The sequence below is a fragment of the Geotrypetes seraphini genome, chromosome 1, assembly GCF_902459505.1.
Source record: "Geotrypetes seraphini chromosome 1, aGeoSer1.1, whole genome shotgun sequence".
Taxonomy (NCBI): domain Eukaryota; kingdom Metazoa; phylum Chordata; class Amphibia; order Gymnophiona; family Dermophiidae; genus Geotrypetes; species Geotrypetes seraphini.
This window is the reverse complement of record NC_047084.1, coordinates 513,875,297-513,894,938: the sequence shown is the minus strand read 5'-3', so window position 1 is coordinate 513,894,938 and position 19,642 is coordinate 513,875,297. Positions and strand designations below refer to the sequence as shown.

At 43.6% G+C, this 19,642-nt stretch overlaps 1 protein-coding gene across 1 annotated transcript in view; it reads left to right on the top strand.

Moving 5' to 3' along the window:
• The window catches only part of LOC117369059 (semaphorin-4D-like), a 113,031-nt gene that overhangs the window by 73,066 nt on the left and 20,323 nt on the right, over positions 1–19,642 (top strand). The window contains exon 14 of the mRNA XM_033962981.1: positions 18,110–18,400. Coding sequence (XP_033818872.1) covers positions 18,110–18,400 — 291 coding nt within the window. The remainder of the gene's footprint in view (positions 1–18,109; positions 18,401–19,642) is intronic.

Sequence of the window (19,642 nt, the reverse complement as noted above, 5' to 3'; positions counted from 1 at the left end):
ATCGAAGGAACACCCCCATCTGCCAGCACGGATCGCTTTTCTGCAATCCCCACTCATGAGCAGACCATCTGTAGATGGTCTGCGCATGCCCATCGGATCTGCAATCTTTTTTTTTTTTTTTAACTTTAAACTTTTTTATTAGTTTTTAGCCCTGTGAGTCCGTCGTTTTGACCTGCTTTAAACCCATGGGTTAAAACCATGGACTTGCAGGATGGGGAAGGGCAGGAGAGATTCGGGGAAGTCAGGGCAGGAGAACCGGGGCGCCGATGCGGCGAGCAGGCAGGAGAGGGCATCAAGCATGGCAGAGAGCAGGGCTTCCAGAGTTGGAAACACGTTTTTGACTGGTCCCCAGCAGTCGCTTCTTCAGTTGATCGGCCAGCCCAGTCAGATTGAGAATTTTGTGTTGTGAATCGCATCCCTGCCTACTTTATATGAATTTCTCCTCATTTGCATTCACGGATTTGAAGTGGATTGCAGGAGAGGTTAGTGAATGGGGCCCCAGGGAAATCTAATTGCAAAGGGGTCGCAAACCAATCAGTAGACGATCGGTTTACTTAGTGAATCTAGCCCTTTATGTTTAAATAGTTTTATTGAATTCAAGTTGATCTGCAATTAACATTCTTTCTCAAGTAAGTTGCAAAGATCAAAGAATAACTATGGCACACAAACTCCCAACTCTTCCCCCTTCTCTATAGACACTGTGAAAGGGATTAGCACTTTATTACCACATTCTACTACAAGGCTTGTGAGGCAGTGTTTTCCAAAATGGCTCCCAGATAGTGGTCAATAACCTGCCTGTGGATGCTCCCAGTCACATCCATGCGCTCAATAATCAAAAGCTGGATCAATCCTGTACGTCAGTGTTGGCTAGTTGGAGGGTCCGACATTAACAATTTAGTCAATATCACCTTCATCCCCAATAACATGACTCTTTTAAGGATATCTTTAAACCTTTTGGGACAGAATGCTGGATATTAAAGAGCCAAAAGAAGCTATAGCTATTCATATCCCACCGAATCTGCCACATGCACTCTACTTGAATGAATATCTGAGACCAAAAGCTGCGCTCATAGGGGCAAGTACAGAACATGTGAGATAGCATAGCCTTGGGATTCACATATTTAGGGCATGCACCCAGTGGCATACCTAGCATATGTGACACCCGAGGCCCATCATTTTTTGGCAACCCTCCCACCATCTGTACAAAAAACATGATTTTTAGTAACAAGCCACACGTCACACATGAGTACCTAGGAAAAGGCAGCATCTTATATATTGCAGTGAGCAGTACAACATCAATACACCCATTGTAAAACTAAACAAGCCAGACTAGTACAGATCAATCCTACACCATCAATCCTAACAGAAAACCATGTCTTTCGAACACACAGAACACAGAAAACACCTTCGCCTAGTATGGAATATGTCATCACAAACTAACCCCTCCCCCTTTTACAAAACTGTAGTGTGGATTTTAGCTACGGTGGTAACAGCTCTGACGCTCATAGAATTCTGAGCATCAGAGCTGCTACCACCACGGCTGGCGCTAAAAAAAGCTCCACAGTTTTGTAAAAGGGAGGATAAAATAGAAATACATAGACAAAGGTTAAATTGAACCAGCAAGAAGCTGGACTCTGCATAAAATGCAACACCACAGAAATAGTGACACATGTCTCCTAAAGCAATAGATAAATAGAAAATTTTTGTTCTACCTTTGTCTTCTCTGGTTTCTGCTTTCCTCATCTTCTTGTTACTGTCTTCCTTCCATCCACTGTCTGCCATCTCTCTGCTTCTCCCTATATGGCATCTTCTCTCCATCTATGCCCCTTCCAGAAACTGTATGCCTCCCCCTTCCATCTCTCCTTTCACCCCATTGGTCTGGCATCTCTCTCCTTTCCTTCCCTCTCTCATACCTCTCTTCTGCAATCCCTTTCTTCCCTCCTTTTCCTTTTCAATTTATTTTCTGCATCCATCTAGATTACGTTCTTACTACCCTTTCATCAATTTTCTTTTTTACTCTCTACCTACAGCTCACCACCTCTTTCCCTCACTCCCTCCAGTATTTTCCCCCATCATCTGCCCTCTTCTCTCTCCCCACTTCCATCATCTGCCCCTTCTCCCTACTTCCATCATCTGCCCTCTTCTCTCTCCCCTTTCTCCCCACTTCCATCATCTGCCCCCTTCTCTCAATCTCTCCATCCACCACAGGCCCATCTTTCGCCCTTCCTCACCTTTCTGATTTTGGCAACAAGATCTGAAACCCTCCCCCCCCCACCCCCGCGATGACACTGAAGATCGGCAACGGGCCTCCTTCTACCCCTGGCATCAACAGAACTTCAGATCGGCAACGCGGTGCTCAGTCAAAAGCGGAAACAGGAAGCTGAGTCGGAGGGAAGCTTTTGACATGAGCACTAGAGAATGGCACGGGGAAAAAAATCTGTCCCCATCACTGCACCATCCTCTTCACTGCCCCGTCACCGCCATCCCATTCACTGCCCCGTCACCGTCCCTGCAGCATCCATACAAGCCTCAGTACTGCAATATTTAGCTTATTCCTTCCTTATAAATCAAAGTTCTGGCTGCTGAATTGGAGAAAGAGATGTTCAGCTGGCAGGGCTTTGTTTCAGTGGCGTACCAAGGGGGGGCGGTACGCCTCGGATGCAGCCTTAGGGGGGGTACACAGCCAGCCAGGTCCGGAAAATGGTCGATCGCCAAGGCAAAGTGAGTCGATCGCAGATCGACTCACTTTGCCTTGGCAATCAAAAATTTTCCAGACCTGGCTGGCTGTGCACCCCCCTAAGGCTGCCGTCAGAGAGGAAGTTTGGGCCAGCCAATTGCTGCCTGGCTGGGTGGAACTTTCTCTCCGAGGGCAGAATTGACGTCGGCCCAACGCAGGGAAGCAGAGAGAGCTTGGGGCAGCTGTTGTGGTGGCGGCGGCTTTGGGGCCTGTTCCCCGATGGTGGCAACAGTGGCTTGGTGGAGGGCAGGAGAAAGAAAGAAAGGGCGTAGGCAGGGAGACAGAAGGGAAACAGAAAAAAAGAAAGAAAGGCAGGGAGAAAGAAAGAGCAGGGAGAGAGGAAGAAAAAGTTGGGGGAGGGAATGAGGTCTGGAGGAGAGGAAGCATACAGACTGAAAGAAGGGAAGAAAGATTGGATGCACAGTCAGAAGAAGAAAGTGCAACCAGAGACTCATGAAATCACCAGACAAGGTAGGAAAAATGATTTTATTTTAAATTTAGTGATCAAAATGTGTCTGAATTTATATCTGCTGTCTATATTTTGCACTATGGCCCCCTTTTACTAAACCACAATAGTGTTTTTTAGCGCAGGGAGCGTCGAGAGCAGCCCTGGGCATTCAGCGCAGCTCCCTGCGCTAAAAACTGCTATTTTGGTTTAGTAAAAAGGGAGGGGGTGTATTTGCCTATTTTTGTATGGTTGTTACTGAGGTGACAGTGCATAGAGTCATCTGCCTTGACCTCTTTGAAAAACCACCGGAATAGGAATGATAATTAAGATTTTCTCAGCGTACAGTGTGCTATGTGTTTTTTTAAAATTTTATTGTTGATAGATCATTTTGACTTGGTCATTTTTAAAGTAGCTCGCAAGCCCAAAAAGTGTGGGCACACCTGAGCTAGAGCGTTGAAGCTGCATGTGGCTGCCGTAAAGATTATCTCTGACACAACCGGAAGTTGCATCAGAGACGACCTTTACGGCAGCCATATGCAACTACAATGCTCCGGCTGCTGTAAGAAGGAAGTTTAGACATCACCGGCCACAGGGCAGGGAGGTTTGTCGAACCAGGCCTGTTGTCCGGGGGGGAGGTGGGTTGCAGATCTTGTTGCCAAAATCGGAAAGGTGAGGAAGGGAGAAAGATGGGCCTGTGGTGGATGGAGAGATTGAGAGAAGGGGGCAGATGATGGAAGTGGGTAGAAAGGGGAGAGAGAAGAGGTCAGATGATGGAAGTGGAGAGAAGGGAGAGCAAATGCTGAATGGAAGTGGAGAAAGAGAACACATACTGGATGGAAGGAGGGATAAAGAAAAAGGACATATGCTGGATGGGGGAAGAAGATAAGAGTTAGTGAGATAGTGGAGGGGTGAAGGAAAGGGGTGGCATGCTTAGGGTAGACATAGTGAAAAGAGGGAAACTGAGGACTGCATAGTAAGAAAGAATTTAATTTAAACGGAGGCAGAAAATAAAGAAAGAAGACCAGAGAAGGAAAGGGAAGAGAGAGAGATGCCAGAGAACAGGGAAGGAGTCAGAGATATCAGATCTGAGCGGAGGAAATGAGAAGAGAGAGATGCTAAAAACCACAGGGGGAGGGAAAGAGAGATGAAAGGAGAAAGATGCCAGACCATGAGGGAACAGAGGGAAGATGATGGATGCCAGACCAAAGGGGGAGGTCTAGAGGAGAGATTGAAGGGGGAAGCATACAGTTTCTGGAAGGGGCATAGAAGGAGAGAAGATGCCATATAGATAGGGGCAGAGAGATGGCAGATAGTGGAAGGAAGGAAGACAGTAACAAGAAGATGAGGAAAGCAGAAACCAGAGAAGACAAAGGTAGAACAAAAAGTTTCTATTTATTTATTGCTTTAGGAGACATATGTCACTGTTTCTGTGGTGTTGCATTTTATGCAGAGTCCAGCTTCTTGCTGGTTCAATTTAACCTTTGTCTGTGTATTTCTATTTTATCTCCCCTTTTACAAAACTGTGGAACGTTTTTTAGCGCCAGCTGTGGTGGTAGCAGCTCTGATGCTCAGAATTCTATGAGCATCAGAGCTGTTACCACCGTGACTAAAATCCACACTACAGTTTTGTAAAAGGGGGAGGGGTTAGTTTGTGATGACATATTCCATACTATGCGAAGGTGTGTTCTGTGTGTTCAAAAGACATGGTTTTCTGTTAGGATTGACGGTGTAGGATTGATCTGTGCTGGTCTGGCTTGTTTAGTTTTACAATGGGTGTATTGATGTACTGCTCACTGCAACATGTTAGATGCTGCCTTTTCCTAGGTACTCATGTGTGACGTGTGGCTTGTTACTAAAAATCATGTTTTTTGTACAGATGGGGGGATGCCAAAAAATGATGGGCCCCGGGTGTCACATATGCTAGGTACGCCACTGCTTTGTTTATAAATTTTTATCAACACAACTAATATACTACTTTATTCTGAAGCAAAAAAAAGAAATAGAATTTGTTTTCTACCTTCGTTGCCTGGTTTCTGCTTTCTCATGTCCAATTCCTTCCATCCACTGTCTCTCTTCTCTCTGCGTCTTCTATTTGCTCTGTTACTGTGCCTCTCTCTCTTTCTCCCCCCTTCCAAATTGGTCTGGCACCCATCTTCTTCCCTCCGCTCCCCCATAGTGTGGCATCTCTGTCTTCTTCTCTGCCAGCGTCTTCTCCCTACTCTCTTTTCCCCATTTCCCTTCAGCATCTTCTCCCCACTCTCTCTTTCCCATTTCCCTTCAGAATCTTCTCCCCACTCTCTCTTCCCCATGTCCTGTCAGTGTCCTTCTCCCCCTCTGTCTTCCCCATGTGTTTTCAGCGTCCTTCTTCCTCCTGTCTTCCCCATGTCCTTTCAGCGTCCTTATCCCTCCTGTCTTCCCCATGTCCTGTCAATGTCCTCCTCCCTCCTCTGTCTTCCCCATGTGCTTTCAGCGTCCTTCTTCCCCCTCTGTTTTACCCATTTCCCTTAAGCGTCTTTTCCTCTCCACTCCACCTTTCCTCCCTTTCTCCCTCCCTGCCCCTTACCTTCGTGACGCTTCCCCCCACCGCCCGACCGACCGACCGACAACAGGCCCGGTCTTTCAAACCTCCCTGCCCTGTGGCCGCGAGTCTAAATTACCTTCTTACAGCAGCCGAGTGTTGTAGTTGCATATGGCTGCCGTAAAGGTCGTCTCTGATGCAACTTCCGGTTGCGTCAGAGATGACCTTTACGGTAGCCACACGCAGCTTCAATACTCCAGCTGCTGTAAGAAGGTAATTTAGACTCGCGGCCACAACGCAGGGAGGTTTGTCGGACCGGGCCTGTTGTGGTCGGTCAGTCGGGTGGGCTGGGAAACACCACGAAGGTAAGGGGCAGGGAGGGAGAAAGGGAGCTGTTTCAACACCATTCACCGCTGAATTTTCTGGACCTGGCCAGCTGTGCACCCCCCTCTAAGGCTGCACCCGGGCGGACTGCCCCCCCCCCACCCCTCCCCTCCCTTGGTACGCCACTGCATGCACCCACCCTGGTGATTTATCCCAGTAGGCTCGCCATAGGGTTATATACATTCGACAGATAAACTTATATCCCATCTCATAATAAGACACATCTTGTACCAAACCACAGTACCTCTGCAGTTGTTCATCATGCAAAGTCACAGCCACCACCAGCTGGTCATAGTCCAAGTCAGATGGTAGCTTTAGCAAGTACTTATGGAAAAATATCAGGGGCACTTACAATTGAGCATTGAAGCAGAGAAGTTTGGACAAGCTTTCATAAGTGTCTGCAGTTGGGCTACCTCCAAAGACCCCATCCAGTGCTTAAGCTATAGATAGGCAAGAGCGTCCATGTGTCTCCAGTTGAACCACGTTGTTACAGCAGCAAAGCTTTTCATGGTACCCTCATCAGTCAACACCTGGTAGAGATATTTCAATCCTCCTCCTCCTATCACAAAAAAGAAGAAAACAGTCCCTGCTCGAAAAAGCTTATAATCTAAACAGACAATGTGAAACATCCCTGTTGTCATGCCAGGGGAAAAACTATCATCCCCCCATATTGGCAATAATGGAGTAACAATGGGGGGTTTATGAATTGTTTACAGAGATTCTTCCAGGTGGACTGGAGGGGTTTCAACAGGAAAAGGAAAGGATTCCCTAGTTGTTCTTTTGGTAGACGTGCCACATGAAGCAGATAACTAAAATGATAAGGCTTCCAGTGTCATCTCAACTAAGGACAGTGAAAAACGGGAGGCTGACAAAAACCAATCATAAATATGTCTCAGGTGGCAGGCTAGTGTTAAGTTATACATTGACAAGTGTCCCATAACATCCACTGGGGAATCACCATCATGTTTACAAGTATGTGTCCCAACAGTGATACTGGATAATTTTGCCTTGTAAGCAGCTGAGATTTGGTACAGAACACCAGTGGCTTTATGTTCAGGACATATAAACAGCTCAGATCCCTAGGGATAGTTACCTCCAAATATAACAAAGAATCTATTGCCCACAGCAAGTAAAAGGGCACTCCCCATTGAGCAGATTGCATTTGAATGGCAATGCTATGGATTTATGCTTGTTCAAAGTGAACCCCGAGTGGATCCCAAATTCCGCTAACTGCATCTAGTAGGTGCACGAGGGACCTCTTTGAATCTGTGAGTACCAGCAGGAGATCGTCTGCAACAGCCAATGTTTTGACCACATGGTTCACCAACTTCTCTCATGATATGAACATCTCTTTGTATGGTACAAATCAAAAGCTTCAGGTATTAAAGAAACAATAAGGTGAATGGGGGCATCCCTGCTGTGTGCCTTGCGTGATTGAAAAGGGGGATGTGCAATGAACATTGACCATCACTGAAGCATGGGGTTCATGGTAGTATGTTCGTAACCCCCATATATATCATCCCTCAAAACCCATATGTTATAATGTGGAAAAAGAAAAGGACCAATCAACTTTATCAAAGGCTTTTTCAGTGTCCAAGTTCACTAATAAGCCTGGACAATTCTGGCTTTGCAAAACGTGTGAGGGCCAACAATACTTTCCGAACATTCATGACCAAGTGGAACCCTTTCACAAAGCCTGCCTGTTCCTCACCAATTAATATGGGGAGATACATTGCCAATCTGTCTGCAAGAACCCAGGAAAGAATGTTAACATTCATGTTTACCAGAGAGATGGGGGCGATATGAGTCTACGAGCAAGGGTTTTTCCCCAGGTTAAGTTACATAAGTTGCATAAGAACCGCCATCTCCGGATCAGACCTTCGGTCCTTCAAGTCCGGCGATCCGTACACATGGAGGCCCAGCCAGGTGTACACCTGGTGTAATTTTAGTCACCCATATCCCTCTATGCCTCTCGTAAGGAGATGTGCATCTAGTTTGCTTTTAAATCCTAGACGGTGGATCAAAGAAATTAGTGCTTCATTGCCCCCCCTCCCTAGGAAAGTATATGGATGTACTGTAATGCATTGATTATAATAGCTCATTAAAGGCCCTACTATATGTTGCATAAGGGATTTGAAATATTCCACTGAAAAACCATCAGGTCCCAGGGCTGTGGATAATTTCATTTTGCGAATAGTCTGCTGGACCCGTGCTCTTCAACTATTTATAAACGACCTGGAAATTGGTACGATGAGCGAGGTGATTAAATTTGCAGACGATACGAAGTTATTCAGAGTAGTGAAGACGCAGAAGAATTGTGAAGACCTACAACAGGACATAAACACGCTCGAGAAATGGGCTGCGATATGGCAAATGAGGTTTAACGTGTATAAGTGTAAGGTGTTGCATGTTGGTAACAAAAATCTTATACACAAATTCAGGATGTACGGGGTGATACTTGGAGAGTACTGGTTGACAAGTCGATGAAGCCGTCCGTACAATGTGTGGCGGCGGCGAAGAGAGTGAACAGAATGCTAGGAATGATTAAGAAAGGGATCATGAACAGATCAGAGAAGGTTATCATGCCTCTGTACTGTGCCATAGTACACCCTCACCTGGAATACTGCGTCCAGCACTGGTCACCGTACATGAAGAAAGACACAGTATTACTCGAAAAGGTTCAGAGAAGAGCGACCAAAATGGTTAAGGGGCTGGAGGAGTTGCCGTACAGTGAAAGATTAGAGAAACTGGGCCTCTTCTCCCTCGAAAAGAGGAGACTGAGAGGGGACATGATAGAAACAGTCACGATACTGAAGGGAATAGACTTACTAGATAAAGACAGGTTGTTCACCCTCTCCAAGGTAGGAAGAACAAGAGGGCACTGTCTAAAGTTAAAAGGGGTAGATTCCGTAGAAACATAAAGAAGTTTTTCTTCACCCAGAGAGTGATGGAAAACTGGGACGCTCTTCCGGAGGCTGTTATAGGGGAAACACCCTCCAGGGATTCAAGACAAGGTTGGACAAGTTCCTGCTGAACTTGAACATACGCAGGTAGGGTTGATCTCAGTTAGGGCTCTGGTCTTTGTCCTGGGGGCCGCCGCAGAAGCGGACTGCTGGGCGCGATAGACCACTGGTCTGACCCAGCAGCGGCAAATCTTATGTTCTTATAGATCTCAATGGCCCTTAGTGGTGTATTCAGCAATTCCAGCATTTCAGAAGTAAAGCAAGGAAGGTGGAAGTCCTCCAAATACACCAGTGACTGCTGAGAGCTCAAATTCATGGTGTAGAGGTTAGCAAAGTTCTCTCTAAGGCCCAGATTCTCAAAATGGTGCTGGAATTTGTCAGCACCTAAAAAAACAGCACCAGTTGCACATTACTCAAACTACGATGCCATTTTCAGTATCGTGGTCTGTGTCAAAGATAGGTTACAGAAATGAAGGCAAGGTTTTTACAGGCCTACATTTCCAGTGCCTATCTTTGACGTATAATCACGCTTAATGGTGCCAAATGTCAACCCCACCCATAACCACTCCTATTTTGACATTCAGCGCCAGTAAGCATCTGCATAGATGTAATTCAGGTGCCTTTTTTGTAGCCGCCTTGTGGCATCTACTTTTTTTCTTAATTAATTTTTAGTTGATTTTTAACAGGGCTATCAATTACCACACACTTAATGACACACTTTATGGCACTGTTTGGGCACCTACCGGCGCTTTCCGAATGACACCGTTTTGAGAACCCAGGTCTAAAAGCCTTTGCTATTTGATCTAGTCTGTATCTAAATTCAAGAAAGCATGGGACAGGTATGTGGGATCTCTTAGGGAGAGGAGATAGTGGATATTGCAAATGGACAGACTGGATTTGGTATTTGGCCTTTATCTGCAGTTATTTTTCTATAAATAAATAGTCATTTCACAGCTGGGAGAAGAAAGACTAATGATAGCACTATGTAACACAATTTTTGTTCCTTGGCATTAAGTGTAATTTCCTATTTGCTCATGCCTAAGAAGTATAGACAATGTCTGTTATTTCCATAAAACTTTGCTTTTGTGCCGATAGTCAAATTTTGTAATTTATCTATTTATTTAAAATATGAAAATGCTGAATTTTCATCTTTTCATTCTTATAAATTATAAAAAGCAACATATGACTTACAATTAACATGTATTTATATTGAAGTTATAAAAAGATGGCGTACCTAGCATATGTAACACCCGGGGCCCATCATTTTTTGGCACCCTCCCCCCATCTGTACGAAAAACATGATTTTTAGTAACAAGCCACACGTCACACATGAGTACCTAGGAAAAGGCAGCATCTTACATATTGCAGTGAGCAGTACATCAATACACCCATTGTAAAACTAAACAAGCCAGACCAGCACAGATCAATCCTATACCGTCAGTCCTAATAGAAAACCATGTCTTTCGAACACACAGAACACAGAAAACACCTTCGCCTAGTAAGGAATATGTCATCACAAACTAACCCTTCCCCCTTTTACAAAACTGTAGTGTGGATTTTAGCCACGGTGGTAACAGCTCTGATGCTCATAGAATTATGAGCATCAGAGCTGCTACCACCACGGCTGGCGCTAAAAAACACCTTTTTGTAAAAGGGGGGATAAAATAGAAATACACAGACAGGTTAAATTGAACCAGCAAGAAGCTGGCTCTGCATAAAATGCAACACCACAGAAACAGTGACATATGTCTCCTAAAGCAATAAATAAATAGAAACTTTTTGTTCTACCTTTGTCTTCTCTGGTTTCTGCTTTCCTCATCTTCTTGTTACTGTCTTCCTTCCATCCACTGTCTGCCATCTCTCTGCCCCTCTCTATATGGCATCTTCTCTCCTTCTATGCCCCTTCCAGAAACTGTATGCCTCCCCCTTCCATCTCTCCTCTAGACCCCCCCCCCTTTTGGTCTGGCATCCATCATCTTCCCTCTGTTCCCTCATGGTCTGGCATCTTTCTCCTTTCATCTCTCTTTCCCTCCCCCCTGTGGTTTTTAGCATCTCTCTCTTCTCATTTCCTCCACTCAGATCTGATATCTCTATCTCCTTCCCCATTCTCTGGCATCTCTCTCTCCTCTCTCTCTCTTCCCTTTCCTTCTCTGGTCTTCCTTCTTTATTTTCTGCCTCCGTTTAAATTAAATTCTTTCTTACTATGCAGTCCTCAGTTTCCCTCTTTTCACTATGTCTACCCACAGCATGCCACCCCTTTCCTTCACCCCTCCACTATCTCACTAATTCTATCTTCTTCCCCCATCCAGCATATGTCCTTTTTCTTTATCCCTCTTTCCATCCAGTATGTGTTCTCTTTCTCCACTTCCATTCAGCATTTGCTCTCCCTTCTCTCCACTTCCATCATCTGACCTCTTCTCTCTCCCCTTTCTACCCACTTCCATCATCTGCCCCCTTCTCTCAATCTCTCCATCCACCACAGGCCCATCTTTCTCCCTTCCTCACCTTTCCGATTTTGGCAACAAGATCTGTAACGCCCCCCTCCTCCCCCCCCCAGACAACAGGCCTGGTCCAACAAACCTCCCTGCCCTGTGGCCGACGATGTCTAAACTGCCTTCTTACAGCAGCCGGAGCGTTGTAGTTGCATATGGCTGCCGTAAAGGTCGTCTCTGATGCAACTTCCGGTTGTGTCAGAGATGACCTTCATGGCAGCCACACACAGCTTCAACGATCTAGCTCAGGGGTGCCCAAACTTTTGGGGCTTGCGAGCTACTTTAAAATGACCAAGTCAAAATGATCTACCAACAATAAAATTAAAAAACACAAAGCACACTATACGTTGAGAAAATATTAATTATCATTCCTATGCTGTTTTTTTTTTCAAAGAGGTCAAGGCAGATGACGCTATGCAATGTCACCTCAGTAAAAACCATACAAAAATAGACAAATATACCCGCCTTCCTTTTTATTAAACCACAATAGCAGTTTTTAGCGCAGGGAACTGTGCTAAATGTCCAGCGCTGCTCTCAACGCTCATAGGCTCCCTGTGCTAAAAACCACTATTGCAGTTTAGTAAAAGGGGGCCATAGTGCAAAATATAGACAGCAGATATAAATTCAGACACATTTTGATCACTAAATTTAAAATAAAATCATTTTTCCTACCTTGTCTGGTGATTTCATGAGTCTCTGGTTGCACTTTCATCTTCTGACTGTGCATCCAATCTTTCTTCCCTTCTTTCAGTCTGTATGCTTCCTCTCCTCCAGACCTCATTCCCTCCCCTAACTTTTTCTTCCTCTCTCCCTGCCCTTTCTTTCTTTTTTCTCTCTTGATGCCCCCTTTCTTTTTTTCTGTTTCCCTTCTGTCTCCCTGCCTGCCCCCTTTCTTTCTTTCTCCCTACCCTCCACAAAGCCACTGCTGCCACCATCGGGGGAAATAGGCCCCAAAGCCACCGCCGTGGCTGTCCCAAGCTCTCTCTGCTTCCCACAGTTGGGCCGACCAGCATTCCTCCCCCCGACGTCAATTCTGCCGTCGGAGAGGAAGTTCCGCCCAGCCAGGCAGCGATTGGCTGGCCCGAACTTCCTCTCCGACGGCAACCTTAGGGGGGTGCACAGCCGGCCAGGTCCGGAAAATGGTCGATCGCCAAGGCAATCGATCATTTTCCGGATCTGGCCGGCTGTGCACCCCCCCTAAGGCTGCACCTGGGGCAGACCGCCCCATCAACCCCCCCCCCCCTTTGTACATCACTGAGATGACCACAGTAGATTTAGAAGTGAGTAGTTTTTTGAGATTTGTGATTATATTGTAAGTCACTTTCACAATTCAGCCCCTATATGTAGTTCTCATTATATTATTCTTGGTAGCAGCGTTCGAAGTCCTGTAGATCCTGGTGGAAAAGCTCACCTTTCTCCTCCGAGTATGCTCCTATGTTCTCCTTGAATGTCTTAAGATGAGTATCAAGGTTATGGACTTTGAGAGACATCCTACAGCCCATTTTACTATAATTCTTCACCAAGTTTTCAACCAACTCCACGTAGTTATCGACCTTGTAATTGTCCAGAAAGCCCTGATCCATTGCAACAAATCTAAGCTGCTTTCTCCTTCCTAGATAGCTTCTTGGGAAATTCATTGCACTCCAGGATCTTCTTTATCTGTGGTCCGTCGAAGATACCAGCTTTGACCTTTGCCTCAGACAGATTAAAGAAGCTGTTTTGAAGGTACTTGAAGGCTGCTGACTCCTTAGCTAAAGCTCTGAAAAATTATTTCATTAGGCCCAATTTGATGTGCAGTGGTGGCATCAGCACCTTCCGGGGGTCTACCAGTGGTTCCCATTTGATATTGTTTCTCCCTACAGAGAGAACTCAGTCTGCTGTGGTCAATCCCACCTTTGGTAGTACGCCTTTGTGTTCCTACTGTCTCAAAGGCAGAGATAGCAGAGAAACTTGGTAAAACCACCATGGTGATCCATTAGGAATGCCACCATTTTTAAGTCTCCGATGCCCTCCCAGCCATAATCATCATACTTCAAGGCACCTAGTAAGGTATTGATGCTGAAGAGCATCGAGAGAGTAGAGAGGGACAGATTCTTCAAACTTTCGAATAATAAAAGAACAAGAGGGCATTCAGAAAAGTTGAAAGGGGACAGATTCAAAACGAATGCTAGGAAGTTCTTCTTTACCCAGGTGGACACCTGGAATGCGCTTCCAGAGAGCATAATAGGGCAGAGTACAGTACTGGGGTTCAAGAAAGGATTGGAAAATTTCCTGCTGGAAAATGGGATAGAGGAGTATAGATAGAAGATTACTGCACAGGTCCTAGACCTGTTGGGCCACCGTGTGAGCGGACTGCTGGGCACGATGGACCTCAGGTCTGACCCAGCAGAGGCATTGCTTATGTTCTGTTGTAATTCTCTTTGAGGTACACTGAGTGAGCCAGTGGAAGAGACAAGTTTCAAGTTTAGTAAAACATTTTTTATGCCGCTAACTCAAGTTTCAAAGCGGTGTACAGCATTAATAAAAAGATATCTTAAAAAGAAACAACACAAGTGGATATTAAAATATAGTACAATACGATATTAGATTAATAGACTTTTGACATGAGACACATATACAAACTACACACAGTTAGGAAAGTAGGGTTGAATTACAATATTTAAAATAAAGCACACTTAAAGATTAAAACAATAGGTTGGGAGAGGGACTATTGTTGGCTTAGCCCTAAAAAGGACAGTTTTATCCGAAAGCATCCTCAAATAAGAATGTTTTGAGTTTTGCTTTAAATTGCTTTATCGAGGATTCCACTCATAAATGATTGGGCAATGAGTTCCATAAAGAAGATGCGTTGACTGCAAAATTATTAGATCTCAGCTTGTTGATCAGTTTCAAGGACGGTACAACTAAGAGGTTTTGTGATGAACGAAGAGATATAATGGGATGATAAGGAATAAGGAGTCTGTCAATAAACTCTGGTTGGTTGTTTAAACGAGTAGTGAAGGTTAACAATAGAATTTTATAACTAATTCTATGTTCGGGCAACCAATGAGCATCGATTAGAAGAGAAGAGACATGGTCATATTTCTTTGCACCGTAAATGATCTTAATAGAAGTATTTTGTACTATCTGAAGGCGTCTTATTTCCTTTTTGGTGATGCCCTTATAAAGGGCATTACAATAGTCTATACAGGAAATAACCAAAGAGTAGATTAATGTGTTCAAAGATGATGGATCAAGTAGCTTAGCTAGAGATTGTATCATTCTAAGATGGTGGTAACATTTCTGAACCACCGTGCTGATGTGATTGTGGTAGGAGAATTTGCAGTCAAGAGTAACTCCCAAAAGCTTTAGAGTGGATACAACTTTAATTGATAGCGATTCGAATTTCAAAGGGCCCTGAAGAGTTAGTCCCTCTTTAAAGGGAAAGATCTTTAATTTTGTTTTATTAACGTTGTGATAACTTATTTGAATCCAACCATGATTTAATTTTTTCGAGTTTTTGATTGATGGAAATGACATCCTCGATGTTATTCAGGTCGATAGGATGAATTAATTGTACATCATCGGCATATGCGAAGGTGGTAAAGCTGATAGATTGTCCTACTGTCAAAAGAGGGGACAAAAAGATATTGAAAAGAAGTAGTGACAGAATAGAACCTTGTGGGATACCTTATTTAGTGAATGAAGGTTCAGAAGATGAGTTGTTGAAAATGACCTTGGATGATCTATCGGAAAAGTAAGAGGTGAACTAGTCCAAGATTTGACCTGTAACACCTATTTCTTGAAGACGGGATAGTAGTAACCTATGATCTATAGTGTCGAAGGCAGAGGAAAGATCTAGAGAAATGAGCAAAACTGATTGGTGATGGTCAAGATGGTAAATAATTTTTGTACTTAATCCTAATAAGGAGAGTTCTGTGGAGTGATGATGGCGAAAACCAGTTTGATTAGGGTGCAAGGCGTTTGTTTTCTCAATGAAATCTGATATTTGATGGAACACGATTTTTTCCATCAATTTACCTATGAATGGTATGTTAGCAATGGGACGATAGTTAGACATGTCTTGAATACTAGAAGTATGGTCCTTAACAATTGGATAAATGACTGATTGTTTCCAGAGTTTGGGTAAAGAGCCTGATGCTAGGCTAGAGTTGACCAACTCTTTGATGTATGATCCAAAAATGGTAAAAAAGCGTTTTAATAGGAAAAGAGGAATGACTTCTGAGCTGGTCCTTTTTATATTAAGAGAGTTTAGACATCTTTGTATTTCCTGTAAAGTAGGGAGAGTGAAACTAGAACATTTTGAAAAAGGCAGATTGATAGCAATAGAGTCAGCAAAATCATTGGCATTGCTAGGGGTAGGAATTTGTGAAAAATTCTCTCTGATTTTTTTTATTTTGTCTGCAAAGTAAGTTGCAAGGGCTTGTGCTGATGGTGTTTGATTAATTTTATTTGTTTCTTTTTGCTTTGAAGTTAAAGATTTGACTATTGCAAATAGGGCGGACGTGTTTTTTGCTTTTTTGATTTGTTTAGAATAGTATTCTCTTTTAGCTTTATTGATTTCAGATTTGTAATATGTTGCGTGTTCCTTAAACTTATTAAGATTGAAGAGTGTTTTGTTCCGTCTCCATTTACATTCAAGGGAGCGTAGTTGTATTTTGATTAGGTTCAAATTAACTGAATACCAGGGATTTTTTACATTGCGGGGGGAGATTGTAAAGGTGGTAACAGGTACAAGTGAATCTAGGAGCTTAGTAATAGAATTATTCCATTCTAGGGTTTTGTCGTCGATAGAGAGACTAGATAATTTGTTTAAGGTAAGGTCAAAATTAGTCAGAATGGACAAAGCTTCCAGGTTATTATAGTTTCTAGAGGAAATAGTTTTAGATTTTAATTTTGGACTGTGGACTTAAAAGGAGTTATATAGAGAAGCTTGGACTATGTGAGTAGAATTGGTTATTAATGGCACAAGATCAAGATCTCTTAAAAAGGTAAGAATTTCTGACGTAAAGAGATGCCACTTTTCAGGTTACAGGCAATTGCCTCAAACAGACTGGTCATGTAGTGGTAGAAGTAGAGTCCATCTTGATGGGTGAAGAAGGTGGAAAAGGTTTAGTGATACTTCCTCTGATCTGTGACTTGCACTGCTTGAGCCTAGACATCAAAAGCTCAACATTGGACTTGGTGAGACCAAAACCTCCGATCAAGTCATTGAGGTCTTTTTGGTTTGGATAGTATGGGTTTCTCTCATCAGCTGCACCACTGATATTGTAAACTGGATCTACTATGTCTCTCTCACTCTGACTTGCTGCTCTCTTCTGAAGACAGCTGCTCTCTCTCAGGGAGAGTGGGTATGGGGAGCTCAGGGCAATGTGGCACTGGAGCGATGGATTAAGGAATGTCCGGATATGTGCATAAAAGTTGCCCAAAGAGACCAGATGACCGTGGGAGGGATAAAGACATGATTCCTCCTCTTAATCCCCACATGGTCATTGACCCCCCTCCCACCATTCTAAGAGATGAAAGTGGAATAGCCTAGTGGTTGGTACAGTGGACTGTAGAGAAAGGGACCCATCCCCCTATCATATTCCACTCTGACTGGTAAACTTGAGGTAGAAATTGTGAGTGTCCTCAAAACCACAAAAATACCTACTGAACCCTGCAGGCATAAGTGCTATTGTAGTAGTGTACAGTTGGACACAGTACTTTATTATTTATTTATTTTTTGCTGTTCCTGGAAGACTCACCATACAATTTTAAGTAGATTATGTGATTGTACTTAGGACCTTGTATGGTTAGAGCTACAGTCTCAGCACCCTGAGGTTGTGGATTCAAACCCATGCTGCTGTTCCCTGTGACCCTGGGCAAGTAACATACTCCTCCACTGCCCAAGGTTCATTAGATAGATTGTGACCCCACTGGGATAGAAAGGGAAAATGCTGGGACAGATAGGGAAAAACCTGTAAATACCTGTAAATACCATCTTGATTGTGGTTGTATAACTACAAAAAGGCAGTATACAAGTCTTGATCCATTTCCCCCTTATGTGAAGTTCACTGCAGTGCTCCCTAGTCTATTCTGCTGTTCTTCTGGGATGTCTGTGTGGTCAGTCTAGTAAAACTGCTTGCTCCCAGATGTCCCAATGGCATATTTTTGTGCATTTTTCTCTTGGAACTTTTTGTTTGAAAATGGCTCTTAAAGATAGACATACTGAGCAGAAATATGTCTAAAATAGGGCAATTTTTGAACCAACAAGATCAATTTCTGGATGCTATTTTGCAAAATGTCCAGCATTGGATTTGGACGTCATATTGAATATGTCCCTCTATATATTTTTATCACCCATCTGTATAATATTGTATGTTGGTTTTCTTTTAGGTTTATACATATAGATGTTGATGTTGTATTTCTCCATATTAACTCTCATTCTTCCAAGTGAATGTGCATCTGCAGCTGTCTCCCACTGTTTTATTAAACATCACTTTATCTAGATAGGATACACTTTCACTGAGTTGGCATTTCTTTATTTTAACAATTCATTAATATTCATTTACTTTGTTATTCTAGGTCATGAAAAAATAAAAGAGGAGATTTTTTATCATACGTTCAACCCTGAAAGTACAGCGGAACTGAAATGTTCTCCAAAATCAAACCTTGCCCGTTTAGTTTGGAAATTTGAAGACCAGATCCTGGAAATAAATACGTCCAAGTATTTATTTCTGAAAGATGCGCTTCTCATCATTAATTTCAAGCCGGCTGATACTGGGGTTTACCACTGCATCTCAGAAGAAGAAGGGCTAAACAATACATTTTCTCAATACATTGTTCAGCACATTGTGGAGCTATGTCCTGAAAGAGGTAATAGCTGAGTCAAAGAATAGCAGTGGTAGTAATAGAAGGTTCTACTGCTCAGACTCCCAAGTTATAGCGATCACATCCATAGATATAACAGATTGAATCTGTGTCACCTTGATGAGTATAGCTTCCAGCCCAAAGATCCTTCATGTAGCTCCTGAAATCCATTTGGAAAATACTTATTTCTTGACTAATTCAAACAATTCTTTTTCTGATTGCCTTCAGCTGATAGCAAGGCTTTCTCCCAAAGCTGTTTTTGAAATTTTGTTCCACTTTGTTGCCTAGCCACACCTTTGGCACATTTTTCTGGCTGTAAGCAAAGATTTAAGAAGACTGGTGGAGCATAATAGCCTACAGAGCCAAATAAAGTACAAATCCTCCCTTGGTTAAGATGAGTCAGAGAAAATGAAGAAGACAATCATGATAAGGATAAAGGTTCTGATGTCTTATGTGAAATTAAGTAATTTTAGAACAGATCACCTTTGTGTTAAGGCCACATAGGAGCCTATTTTTTAGACTATTTTATATACATAAAAAGACCAGTTGTAGGCAGATCATGAAGAGGGGAAATAAGATCTCTAGGTCATTGTGTGGAATATACATGCAAGGATGTGCAGGTTTGTATCTCAATGTTTTGCCATATCCAGCAGGAGCAATGATTGTTTGTAGGGGGAAAATATGCAATTTATTCCAAGATGTACATGGAAGCAACTTTCTAATCCCTGCTCTAAAACAGCATCCACCATCCTCACTTCTCAACATACTCTAGTATCAAGTCCCATTTTTTTACCCTCTCCCAAAATCAATGCATTTCCCAATCACACCACTGACAGAAGATTCTCTCCCCGATTCAACCCCCAGCATAAGATCCCCTTATCTGAACGCTGATATCAAGTCTTCCTACCTATGCACTAGAGAATGACACGGGGAAAAAAATCTGTCCCCGTCACTGCACCGTCCCCGGCCCACCATCCTCTGCACCGCCCCGTCACCGCAGTTCCCTTCACCACCCCGTCACCGTCACCGCCATCCCTTTCACCACCCCATCACCGCCACTGCCATCCCATTCACCGCCCCGTCACCGTCACCGTCTAGCACCCATATTCTTCCCTCCGCTCCCCCATAGTCTGGCATCTGTCTTCTTCCCTTCCAGCATCTTCTCCCCACTCTGCCTTCCACATTTCCTTTCAGGGTCTGTTCCTCTCTACCCTCTTTCAATGTCTGTTCTATTCCTTTCCACCACCA